This window comes from Aethalodelphis obliquidens, unplaced genomic scaffold (genome assembly GCF_003676395.1).
Source record: "Aethalodelphis obliquidens isolate GAN/ISIS:26980383/991018 unplaced genomic scaffold, ASM367639v1 scaffold22, whole genome shotgun sequence".
In the NCBI taxonomy this organism is placed as follows: domain Eukaryota; kingdom Metazoa; phylum Chordata; class Mammalia; order Artiodactyla; family Delphinidae; genus Aethalodelphis; species Aethalodelphis obliquidens.
This window is the reverse complement of record NW_020837966.1, coordinates 25,075,388-25,088,169: the sequence shown is the minus strand read 5'-3', so window position 1 is coordinate 25,088,169 and position 12,782 is coordinate 25,075,388. Positions and strand designations below refer to the sequence as shown.

The 12,782-nt window shown below is 39.7% G+C and overlaps 1 protein-coding gene across 4 annotated transcripts in view; it reads left to right on the top strand.

The window, feature by feature from the left end:
- Window positions 1–12,782, top strand: part of CRBN (cereblon) — a 104,448-nt gene that overhangs the window by 89,801 nt on the left and 1,865 nt on the right. For all 4 annotated transcript variants that reach the window (XM_027121438.1, XM_027121440.1, XM_027121441.1 and 1 more), the window contains 6 exons: window positions 24–183; window positions 7,982–8,044; window positions 9,194–9,278; window positions 9,975–10,090; window positions 10,594–10,658; window positions 11,484–11,615. In XM_027121438.1, coding sequence (XP_026977239.1) covers window positions 24–183; window positions 7,982–8,044; window positions 9,194–9,278; window positions 9,975–10,090; window positions 10,594–10,658; window positions 11,484–11,615 — 621 coding nt within the window. The remainder of the gene's footprint in view (window positions 1–23; window positions 184–7,981; window positions 8,045–9,193; window positions 9,279–9,974; window positions 10,091–10,593; window positions 10,659–11,483; window positions 11,616–12,782) is intronic.

Below are 12,782 nucleotides of genomic sequence, written 5' to 3'. Positions count from 1 at the left end.
ATGCCTGGTTCTCTTTATTTCAGAATCCAGCAAGCTAAAGTGCAAATTCTTCCTGAGTGTGTGTTGCCTTCAACCATGTCTGCAGTTCAGTTAGAATCCCTCAATAAGTGCCAGATGGTTCCTTCAAAACCTGTCTCCTGTGAAGACCAGTGTTCACATAAATGGTGGCAGAAATACCAGAAGGTGAGAAACTTATTTTTTATGCCTCTTCAAAAAAAACAAAGACAGGTTGCTTTTTTCCTGTTTAAGAAAGAAAAACAAACAACTCTCATGATTTCCTTCCCCAGACTCCTTCTGGACAATACTGTAGCCGCGTTTGATCATGCTGGAGCTTCTAAAAATGTCATAGGCAGCTGTGTATGTAAAAGCAGTTTGCAACAGTAGTAAAATGTTACCGTACTGTGAGGTATTCCAGCTATTATGCCTGTAAGTTATGTATTAACTAATAACGCGTGGTGTTAAGTTCTGCAGGAGGCTCTCATTAGACTGTGGTCAGATGAGGTGCTTGGCTCTTGAGTCAGAAACGCTTTACCTCAGAAAAAGCGTTTGGGAGAGCGCACAGAAGTGAAGCGCGTTTTCCTCCTTCTGCACTTCTGAAAGGAAGATTTTTTTTGCCCTTTTTGTACAACACTATTGACATCACAAAAATTGACTTGAGACTAGGTGCTCTTTAAAAGCATTGCCTGTTGGGGCATTAATTCCTGTATATATCCTTTTGGCTAGATCATTCTTTCTCTTAGAAAAAATACTGATGAAGCTTGTTTGTACTCATTTGTGAGATGTATCAGTTACGAGTATAAAATACCTAATATTTATGATTTCTACCTAAAGGAAAAAATTTGCTAGTTCCTAACTTTAGAATCAGTTGGCTTTTTGAGATTTATCTTTTAAAAATATGGAAAGACAATTTTCATAGTAACCTGAAAAATCCTGTGCTGATCATCCTTTACTCTTTGTCACGTAGAGTAGTGAAGTTTTTAATTTTGATGTGGATTAGCATAGGATCCTAATTTGATGTGATCAGCATATATGATTCATCAGAGGGTCTCATACACTAGTCACCGGACCTCCACTTTTAGTGGTCTTGCAGTAGAAGTCATGCAGTTTCCAGAGAGCTTTGTGCAGGATGGGTGGCTGATGGGCAGCACGCTCACGACTGGCTCTCTGTAGGCTCCTTGGTCTCGTTATTTTGTGTTTCAGCTGACCAGTCTGTGTCATGATATACTGTGGTTTCATTCGTGTTTCTAAGAAGATTCTGATGAGAAAGTTTAATTAGACTGCCTAAAGTTTCCCAAGCTTTGACACTAAAATTTTTGAAGGTTTCAGAATATTGATACTGCCATAAGTTTACAGTAGCTTTTGTATAGCTGTGCAATACTTGTATTTTCAGACTTGATACAGGCACTTTAAATATACTTTTTCTCTTGTTTATTTTAGCAGTAGAACAGTGGAAGCTTTTGCTGTCATAGTCATTTTCAGTGTAACTGCTGAAATAAGTATGTGGAGGATAGCTCTGTTGGTACATGGCTCTGTGGAGCGGTTTTGGAACGTGTGGAGTCATTTAGGGCCTAACAGTGTGTCTGGCACTGGGTGGTGCTAAGATGTGGTTCTTTGGTGGGGTAACCACATCGGGGTGTGCCTCCACAGCCTCTCAGCATTTAGACAGCTGTGTATTCCAGTCACTGGATAAGTTTTCAGAAGGTAGTATTTTGATTTATATAATAGTTCTTCCATACCAAGATTTTTGTTAAAAACTCTTAACCGCTTATAAATCGTTAACTCTTTGCACAGCTCTAAGCATAGAGTGAGAGTGATTGGAGTTAATTCCTGACTTAAGTGCTCTGGACGACTAGTTCTGTGTTGTCTTTGCAGGTCCTTGCCATCTTAAACCTGAACTTGGGTTAGGCAAAAAAAACTTTCTACATGTAATTTTTGTGTGACTTACTGATTAAACTCTTCCTATTCTGTGGTTAAAGCACCTCCACGTGTTCACATTAAATTCAGAATTAGGCCTTTGCAGCTGGGTTGTCACTGGCTCAACAACAGAGAGGAAGGACACATGTGCAAAGGCCAAGGAAGCACATTTTTGTTTGGAACCAGATCTTTTGACCTTTCCCTGTTGTCTTATTTCTCCAGTAATTCTGGACTCTCAAACATTAGCCCTCAGTTATCTTCATATTCAGAGTTGCCAAGAACTAAACAGAAGGTGCTAAGGAATGAGAGAGACATAAAAGGCTTTCAGAGATAGAAATGCCTCATCCCGTGTATTTTTCAGATCGTTCAAGGGGTTCCCTTGCTTAAACTTTGGGTAGAGTTTCTTAGGTTCTGAAATTTGGATCTAGATCACTAGGCCAAGAAAAATTGCTAGTTGAGCTATTTTGGACTCCAGGTGCCTTACAATCTCTGTTCTACTTTAGAGAGACCACTTACAGCCATCCTGCCGGCATCAAAACGTGGAGTGGAGCAGAGGGAAGGGATGGCAGGTGGCACCGGTGGGAACTCCATTGGCCCTGGTCCCGTCTCAGTGGGTCGCCCTATTGCACCCGTAGCCGGACACTCACTTGCGTCACAGCGCTTGTCTTCAGGCAGATCTGGGGCTCGGGTCAGCCCTCTGTGCGTTTATTTACATCTGACTTGTGCATCTTTGTGCCTGAGAAGTGGTTCACGGGGCCAGAGCTGGGAGGTGCTTAGTTGATTCTTAAGCCAACTCACAGTAATCGGGTTGCCACACACTTTTCCACCAGAAAAGATACTTAAAGGGTCTAGGAGTGGAGTGTAGTCTTCCTGACATGTATTCAGTTAACCTTGACACTGTGCACACACCTCTCTTAACATTTGCCATTGAAAACTAAAAAATCCAGATGACAGAATTATTTACGCTTATGTTATCTTCCATCCTGACAAGGGAACATTGGAGAAGATATCCCTGTTGATTAAGGAGTTAGGCCCGTATTATCAGGAAGCACTCTTCCAAACCCACTTCCATCTGGAAACCTTCCTCATTCAGTGATTCGATCTTTGAATCTCATGTTTACTTATTTCCTTTCTTATCACAGTGCCTTTCTCTCTTCACTGGGTTTACTGTAGTGGGATTCCCTGAAAGAGAGGAAAGTGTTGTTTCACCTACTTGGAGTACAATGTGAATGTTTCTAAGTACACTCCCTGCTTGCCCAGACTATCTATCTACTTGTTCATTTGTAAAGCCCTTCTATGTTAATCAGAAAAAGAGTTGAGTATGAAGTATAAAAAGAAATCAAATGTGGGTGGGCTTCCCTGGTGGCGCAGCGGTTAAGAATCAGCCTGCTAATGCAGGGGACATGGGTTTGAGCCCTGGTCCGGGAAGATCCCACATGCCACGGAGCAGCTAAGCCCATGCACCACAACTATTGAGCCTGCACTCTAGAGCCCGCGAGCCACAACTACTGAGCCCACGTGCCACAACTACTGAAGCCCACGCGCCTAGAGTCCATGTTCCGCAACAAGAGAAGCCACCGCAATGAGAAGCCCGCACACCTCAACGTATAGTAGCCCCCCGCTTGCTGCAACTAGAGAAAGCCCGCGTGCAGCAACGAAGACCGAACACAGCCAGAACAAAAAGAAAGAAATTTGTTAAAAAAAGAAAAAAAGAAATCAAATGTGGGAACATATTAAGAAAGTGACTGAAGCGTATCCATCTGGTCTCTGCTAAATTTATAAGCCATGATTGCTCCTGCTTCTCGTACAGAACAGGGAGGAACTGAGCACTAACTCAGAAGGGGGAGGCCCCAAACAGGAGTTCACAGGTTAGCATCTCAGTCTTCTTCCCAAGTTTCCTTATGAAAATTCAGATAAATATTCTAACTTCTTTCCTTTTTCTTACGTAAAAGGATCCATACTGTCCTGCACCTTCTTCTGTCCTAAGAGTGTAGCAGATTCTTCTGTATTCGTTTTTGGTGCACTGCTCCCTTCTTTTGGAAGCTGCACAGTATTCTCTGTATGGATGCACTATAATTTATATAACCAGTCCCCTCTGGACGACAGACCTGCACTAAGTGCTGCGTACAAATGACCTTTCATACAGGTGAATATGTAGGGCAGAGTTTGAGAAGTAGGATTATTGGATGTCAGGGCAGCTGCTCTTGTAATGTTGACAGGTGTTTTCAAAGTACCTCACTAAGAAGGTTGTTCCTGTCTGTGTCCTGATTGTCAGTGTTTCACCAAGGCTTTAGAGTATCCAGCTTAATTTTTGCTGATCTGATAAGTGAAATACAGTATCTTGTTGGAGGTTTAATTTGAGTTTCTCTGAATATGAGTGAGGTGTGTGGCATTTTGTGTTTAAGAGCGGTTTGTATTTCCTTTAGTTGGTATTGTCTTCAGAGTCTTTGCCCTTCATTGATTGCTAGGAGTTCTTTACTCATTAGGAAGCTTATCCTTTTGTCTGTGATTAATGAGTTCCAAACATTTCCTTTAGTGTCATTTTTTTTGTCTTTTAACTTTGTTTTTGGTGTGCTGTCATACATAGTTGAATTTATCTTTTTAATACTTCCATATTGTGAATCATAACTAGAAATACTTCCCTGTGCAAAGGAGTCTTCATTCCTTAAGAACAGTAAAACATGTAATCTTTTACTTCTGATTTCATTGTCTTTAATGACCAGAGTGTAAGCTTTGATCCAGTGTAGTTGATCCTGGTATGATTTCAGTGCTCCTTTTTCCAGGTGGCTCCCGGTTGTCCTGTGACCATTTTCTGAGAGGGTCATATTTTCCCTCCCTGAGATGCTCTTATTATAGACCAGATTCATGTTTTTTATTTTATTTTTCTTCTGCTCTGTGATCTGTTTGTTTATGCCTCACCAGGATGCTGCTATAACTGTTGACAGTTTATAATCTTGTAAGTAAGCTATGACCAGCAGCCCCTCACTGCTCTTCGCTTTTTAAGGTTTGTTTGGCTACTATTGCGTCTTAATGTTTGCATGTGAACATTAGAATCTGCGGTTGCCTTGTTCCAGGATAATAGTAGTAGCAGGAGGAGCAATGATATTTGTTGTCTATTTTTATCGTAAAGAGAAGAAAAGTCTTGGAATCGTGGCTATGTGTATTCAGGGACTTCCTCCAACCAGAGTAGGGATTTCCCTGGCATACACCTTAAGCTTATAGTTGTCCATCTGCCATTATAAGCTTATAAGCCTCGGGATCAAGCAAAAGCTTGCCATTCCATTCCAGTTCTTATAAGCAAGTAGGATTCGATGAAGGAAGGAAGGAAACAGAAACTTGTTTCAAAAATTCAAAAGCTTGAATTATTTGGAAAACTCTTTTTATCATTTACATTGCTGATTGTGATAGGTCTTACTACAACAAACGACCACCTTTGGTCACTGTGTAAACCAGTGGTAATGTTTTACCATTCACACTTAGCCTTTCACGTTACTCTTCCAATTTCATTGCACTTCAAAGAACCATTTAAGTGGAGTTTGACATTTTTTGAACATTCTACATTGTTGGGAGGCAAAGCCGAAGCTATAGTTATGAGGCTTAAAAATGGAAAAAATGTGATGGATTGCTACCTCCACATAACAGACAGTCATTTGAAGGGCCTTTCTGCCTGCTTTCAGGAGTAAGTCCTATTCCTGGCGCGAATACTACTTCATTGGAGAATCAGTCATTGATCACTTTCAAGCTCCTAACTTTTTGGCTAGAATTAAAATTTTCTTGAAGTATAGCCCTTTTAGGAAGTAAATCATGGTGTTGATAGACTTGAAGAATGCCCATAAATTGCTGGGACTTATCGTCAGTATTACCCAGATATAAGTCGGGCCTTTCCTATTGTGCCAGGAATCTAAATGGAACTCTTAAATTTGAGGATATTGAAGTGGCTTAAATTTTGGCAGTTCAGTAAAAGCTAGCTGATCTCTTCTGGTTTACTTCTCTTCAGCTTGTGCACTTGACTTTCTAAAGGGTGTAGTATTAAGGTTGTAGTACGTATATTGAATTGATTTGTAAATACAGCTGTAGAATCTGTCAGGGTAATCCTGATACAGAATTTTAGAGGCCGCCTCACGTTGAAAAGTAGGGAACAGAGACCTGAGGCTGCAGCTTGTTCACATTCACGAAGCCTGGTAGGAGCAGATCGGATGGTCATGACGCTGACCCTGATGGTGCCTTGCCCTTCATATCCTATTCGCTGTATATTACAGTGAGAAGTAATGTTTATATATAAGTAAATTAATTTCTTTTTATCTTTCTGTGGGTGTCAAATTACTTGCTTTTGTATCACAGAAGTGATCATTTTGATGTGTAAAGTATATATTAGTGACTGAATTCAGAGTGTGTCATCCAACCTGAAACTTCATTGGATCTTTGTCATTTCATAATGCTAAGTACCCCTCTAGAAAGTAAGCTTCTGCCCACTAAAACGTAAGCTCCACAGGGCAATGATTTTATTCTTTTGCTGTGCTTTTAATCATTGGTATACACCAAATGCATAAAAATAATGTCAGGTACATTCTAGGTGCTCAGAATATAAGTAACGGTTGGAGTCAGACCCCCTGAATGCACATCCTAGCCAGTCCCCATTTACCAGCTGTGACCTTGAGCAAGCATCCTTCTGTGCCTGTTTCATTACCTTTAAATTGGGGTGGTAATGCTGCCAATCTTAGCAAAATCTTTTAAGACATGTAAAGTGGTTGCTGTTACTATTACTGAATATTCAGTTACCTGACGGGCTGTTAGCATTTTTTATTCTGTAACTGGACTCTGACAAAAATTCTTACTAGCGTTAGGTTTTGGCCTGACTCCTCAGGCTTATTAAATCACTACCTGAGCCTGTGCTCAGAGGCCATCCCAGACCATCTTTGGGTAGCTTCAAACATAAGAATTATATTGAGTCCCAAATTCTTCTTTAACAAGAATCCACTGGTTTGAGCTGTAGCCCACGAGCCTTTGAGGGCAAGTCTGTTGTTATCCACGTAGCAGTTTCTGATTTATTCGTAAACAAGTATCACATCCTCTTGAGAGGCAGCTCCAAACCACACATCCCTAGTGTGAACTCTAGACCTCATCTTCAGCATCCTGGCCACTGACAGTGAAAGTTCCCATTTGTGACCATCACAGAAGAGCAACATTACTGTCTCATCTTAGTGCCTAGTCTTCTTCTAATAGCGTTAGATTAAGATTGTGGGGCGGGGGGAGTAGGGGGTGAGCTCTGCAGTGCGTTGGTTAGTTTACAACCGTCAGCTAAGATCCCAAGTCCTCTCTGCATTTGCCGTGTACCCACGTTCCCCATCTCGCACCCACTCACTTGGTCTTGCAGGTGCAAGCGTAGGATTTCCCTTTTATCTTGTTAAAGGTTATCTTGCCTTTCTTGTTCCACTCTGATAGTTCTTTCTGATCTCCCGTACCCCTTTCCCACCCAGTTTCACGTGTCATGCCCTGTCAATTGACAGCTTGTGTACAAAATTATAAATATGTGTACATATGTAGGTTTTGTTTTGTTTATGAAGAAAATGTGATCATTCTTTATATTGTATACATTCTCTGGTGGGGTGCAGAGTCTTCTCTGGTGTCAAAGTATTCTATTGTATTTAACTATTGTTGAGAGATGGTTAGGTTGCTTACAACCGCAGCGCTTCCTTTCAGTCCTGTGTTCGTATCCTGTAGAACACTTCCCTTTCCAGATTTTCTTGGTTGTTTTTACACATCTGTTCTTTCAGATGAACTTTATACTTCTAAGTTCCAATCTTATCGGTATTGCATTGAATATATACTCTGAGGACTGACATCTTAATTATTGGGTCTTCGCAACATTGAACTGCTGCAGGAATTCAAGTAAAAACATCATTGTCAAATATAATAGATAATCGTCTATTATGGGATTATCTGCAAGCTTTTCCATCTTTTTGAAATTAGAAAGTCTTCCTGGGCCAAGATCATTTTTTAAATGTGTTTCTACTATAAGATCTTGATTCTGTGGTGTTTTTTAAGTGGCTTTTTTTTCTGTTTTCAGAGAAAGTTCCATTGTGCAAATTTGACTTCATGGCCTCGCTGGCTGTATTCCTTATATGATGCTGTAAGTAACTTACCTTGAACTTTGTGCTCCTGGGGGAAGCCATGGCATAATTAAGGGTCATTAGAACAAAATAGGCTTTCATACCCAGTGGGGTTTAATTTTTGGAACTAATGCCATTCATTACATTTAAGTGGAACAGGCAAGAATCATACTGCTGGATAGACTTGGCTTTTAATTTGATAGATTTTTAGTCTTCCCTCAGTTTATAGTGGCTTGCAGCTTCAGGACAAGATATTGAGGCATTTTAGGGTTTATTAAGCATTTGAAATTTTGCTGAGTCAAGAGCTAGTAACATTTAGGAAAAATAAAGAATCCTTCAACAGTGTTGTGGTTTTGTCCTTAAACAAGTGTATTAACTTCAATTTCCTGATCCCTGGTGTACTAACTGATGCATCCACCAATGTTTTTGCACCTTAGATTTTTTTATTAGGTATCTTGAAAAATTCATTAAGAGACTACTGGAATACTTCAGAGAATCTGGATTTTAGACGCAAAGACTGTGTTCAAAGCCTGATTTCTGTTACTGTTCCTGTGGTGTGGGGCAAAACTTGATTATCTATAAAATGGGGATAATGGTAGTTATTGTCTTTGGGATGTCGCAGACGGTCAACAAATGTTGTTAGCCTTTCGCTTAGGGAATCAGCCCGCCCACAGATATGGAGCCCTGGGCAAACTAAACCCATAGGTTGTGAGCACTTACCACATGGGCAACACTAAAGGAAACTACAGTTCCGTCTGCCCTTCAGCAGCTTTTGAGCCATTACAGACACACACTAGACAAGAGTGGTTTTTGCGTCCACTGGTGAAAAGACAGTGAGCATCTTATGTAGTAAGTGCCAAGGAAGGTGTTGTAGGTAGCAAGTGCGGGTGCAGCTTACAGGGACCGACAGAAAAGGCTTCCTAGAAAAGGGAAGAGGAGGCCTCTGAGATAGCCAGCGCGTGGGAGGAGAGGCCTGGAAAGCTAGCCTAGTGCTGTGCAAAGCTGGGTCTTCCATCATTTCTGCCTAAGAAAACAGACACATTTAAACACGAAATTTTACTAGGTAGTGATGACTTAAATAGCTGCTAATATTGAGTTGACAAGCTGCCAGTAAAGTGTAAACAGTCTGTGAACCTTATTATGGCTACTTTTGTTTCAAACAAAACAAGGAAACCTTAATGGAGAGAATCAAGAGACAGCTACATGAATGGGATGAAAATCTGAAAGAGGATTCTCTTCCTTCAAATCCAATAGGTATGAAAAATCAGTTTCCTTCCTGTGACCTGTGATGCCTTACTGAAAGAAATTTTTTTGTTTTCTGTTTAATGAAAATGAAACCCCCAACATTTTTTTACATTAGTATTCTGAAAAGCATACCCACTTCTTTTGCTTTGAGCAAGTACAAAAAAATGAATATTTTTTAGTTAGTGGTAGCAAAGGTCTTAAATTCTCTGAGCACTCCTATTTTAGGCAAGGTTTTCATAAAAAGTTCAAGTTGCAGTAAATGGTGTGCATCCAAAAACAAACACTGTCTGAGTGTAAATACTTTCCTTTCCCTGGTCTTCAAGGTGCCACTGAAAGTGACTGCAGTACCAGGACTTATTATTACCTTACTTACAGATCTGTTAATTAGGTACAGTTTAGCTATTCTTCGAGTCTCATAGCAAATAAGTGACTTACTCTAACATGGGTTTGATTTCATGTTTAATTTAAAAGACGACATTTACAAAAACAAGCATGGGAAAAGAAGTTACATTGTAGAACCTCCTAAGAGTATATATACTTGAGAGCTGGTATACTGTAGTACTGTTTATAATTGTGTGAAATGTGTTCTTTGGGAACCCCGTAGAGAAGGGTTTATTTCAAAAGGATGTTACCGCGTTCATAAGCTGTCCTGATACTTAACTCCTTCCTAAGTTTAAAGCTTGAAAAACCCACCATGTCTTTAAGATTTTTCTTACAGAGTAGCTGCTTGTCTTCCTATTGATGATGTATTAAGAATTCAGCTCCTTAAAATTGGTAGTGCGATCCAACGACTTCGCTGTGAACTGGACATTATGAATAAAGTGAGTAAAATGAATACGTTTGGATGCCCATGTTCAGTCAGTCTAAAGAGCGAGGGTGCACTGTTAGGACCAACAGAACTATCTGTAGGCTCCATTCATGTAGTCATGGAATTAGAGAACTAGTTGTCCATCATGGTTTGCATTAAAAATATTTTAAAGGATTATTTTATATATTTCATTTGGGATCATAAGACAGAAACTTGACTTGTTTTGCATTCCTCAGATATAACCTTTATGTGATCTTCATTTAGACTCTGAACACTTGATTTCTACGTGAACCATGTATGGTTTTTTATATATACATATATATATATCAGTCACTATTTCTCTATCCTAGAAGGTCATAAGTTTTGTGAGTGAGTATGTGTTAGATCTCAGATTGTGTTTTTCTTGTTCCATCTTTAAAACTATGTTGTTGAACGGTTGGAAGGAAAATATGATAATCAGACGGATCAACACCATGGGAGCATTTTCCCCACTAATTTCCTCTTAAATTTTTTTAGTGTACATCTCTTTGCTGTAAACAATGTCAAGAAACAGAAATAACAACCAAAAATGAAATATTCAGGTGAGATCTTTATTACATTTTTAGCATAGATCTGAATACGTTTTGCCAACTGCTATAACAGAATTACAGGCAAGACCGTACTTCCATTCTCCATATAAATGACAAATACTCAGCAAATGAAATAGGGCGGGAATTAACTCTGCCGTTGGGTAAGACAGTCTTCCTGATTGGGTACCCCAGTGGGGGCATGTAAGCCATTTTTCATAGGTAATGAGCATGGTGAAGTAAAACAGCTGAGCAGTCCTCTCGTCCCCACCCGCCCACCGCCTTCCTTGTTGAAAATCTGTCAATTAGAGGATATCTTCTTAGTGCTTAAGGACGTACCTCCTATGATATTTCACTCAAATATCAGTTTCGCCACATAGCATCAAAGATAAAGGACGACATGCTTCTGAACATGTACTGATGCTGTGTGACAGTGTTTGTTTGTTTGAAAATTATTTTCTGACAACAAAGTCATTATGAATCAAGAAGGGAAGAACTGCTGTTTGCAGAGTACTCAGATGCCCAAGAATGACCAAGTGGAAACTTTTCATTGGACTTCCCCTCTCAGGCTCCTTTAGGGGAAGTTGAGTCCACATATTTGACAATGTATATCTTGAGGAAGATTTAAAAAACTAGCAGTATTTTCCGTTTTGTCATCATGGAAAACATTTAGACCAAATGAAACTGGGCTGACTGCCAACCTCTTATTAGTAGTTTTAACTAAAAGGTTCAAAACTATAGCTCTTAGAACCTTGTTTCTTGGTGAACTTTTTATTTACCCCCACCCCACCCCACCCCATTTTGACTTGCCTTATCCTCTGTACTGATTCTTTGTTTTAGTTTATCCTTATGTGGGCCGATGGCAGCTTACGTGAATCCTCACGGATACGTGCATGAGACGCTTACCGTGTATAAGGCCTGCAACTTGAATCTGATCGGCCGGCCTTCTACAGAGCACAGCTGGTTTCCTGGGTAATGTGGTGGTGGTCACTTTTTTTTGGTTTTGCCTTAATTGGGAAGAAAAACCCAGAGTCCTAAGCAGAGCTGCTAGAATTATAATCAGAAGTAGACAATGAAGTGAATAATTCTATTTAAATGTTCATTTCATGAACAGCTAGAAAACGCTCTTCTTGCACAGTCTCACTGAATGTAAGGTTAGGGACAAAGAAGGTGGCAACTGTACTTCTCCTCAGATTAACATACACTTAATCAATCCACACTCATTTTCCCGTCAGCTCCATCTGAAAATCAACTGTTGTATGACCCAGTAAAACTACATTTGACCCTTAAACAACGTGGGTTTGAACTGTTTGCATCCACTTAGACGCAGGTATGTTTCACTAGTAAAATACTACAGTAAATACTACAGTACTGCCTGGTCTGCAGTTGGTTGAATCGTTGGATGCTAGAGGAACCGCAGATACGAGGGCCAACTGTAAATTATAGGCGGATTTAATGATAATAGACACGAAACAGGCAGAAACCATGCTTGCTTTTCTTCTAGTGTGCATGTTTTTTGTTTTTCTTTTACTTTAGCCCAGTGCCCTTCAGAGTATGACTGTGGGACCAACACACCACCTGTTAGATTCCCTGAGCCGTATTATTTTCAAGACCCCCTATTATTTGTCCAAATACTGGCTCAGCCTTTTTATTTTGAAAGAGGCAAGCTGAGTAGGGATTAGTGCTTATACTTACTGTAATGCCATGGCTTGTATTTTTGGATGAATTACCTGACAAATCCTTCTCATTTTAGAAATCAGTCTCATTTTAGAAGAGTAGTCCTGAAATCTTTCTTACGTGAGAAAAACACCTCCCCCAGTTTTAACTCACACAAAAGTGCATATTTCTACAGGTGGTTGCTGTTTTCTAACTAACTTGAGTGCAATACAAAACAAAGAAAATGCAGATGCAATTTAGAGTGGTCCTGGCAACCAGCAAGTTGTATAAAAAAATCTGTACTAATTAATAAGATTTTTTTTTCTTTCTTGGCATTGGAGAAAAAAATTTTAAGCACAGCTTAAGAGCACAATCAAGTAATATATATATATATATATATATATACACACACATACATATATATATATAAAGACTGATGCATTACCATACAAACTAGAAAATCTTTTTGTGAGGTTTGTCTCA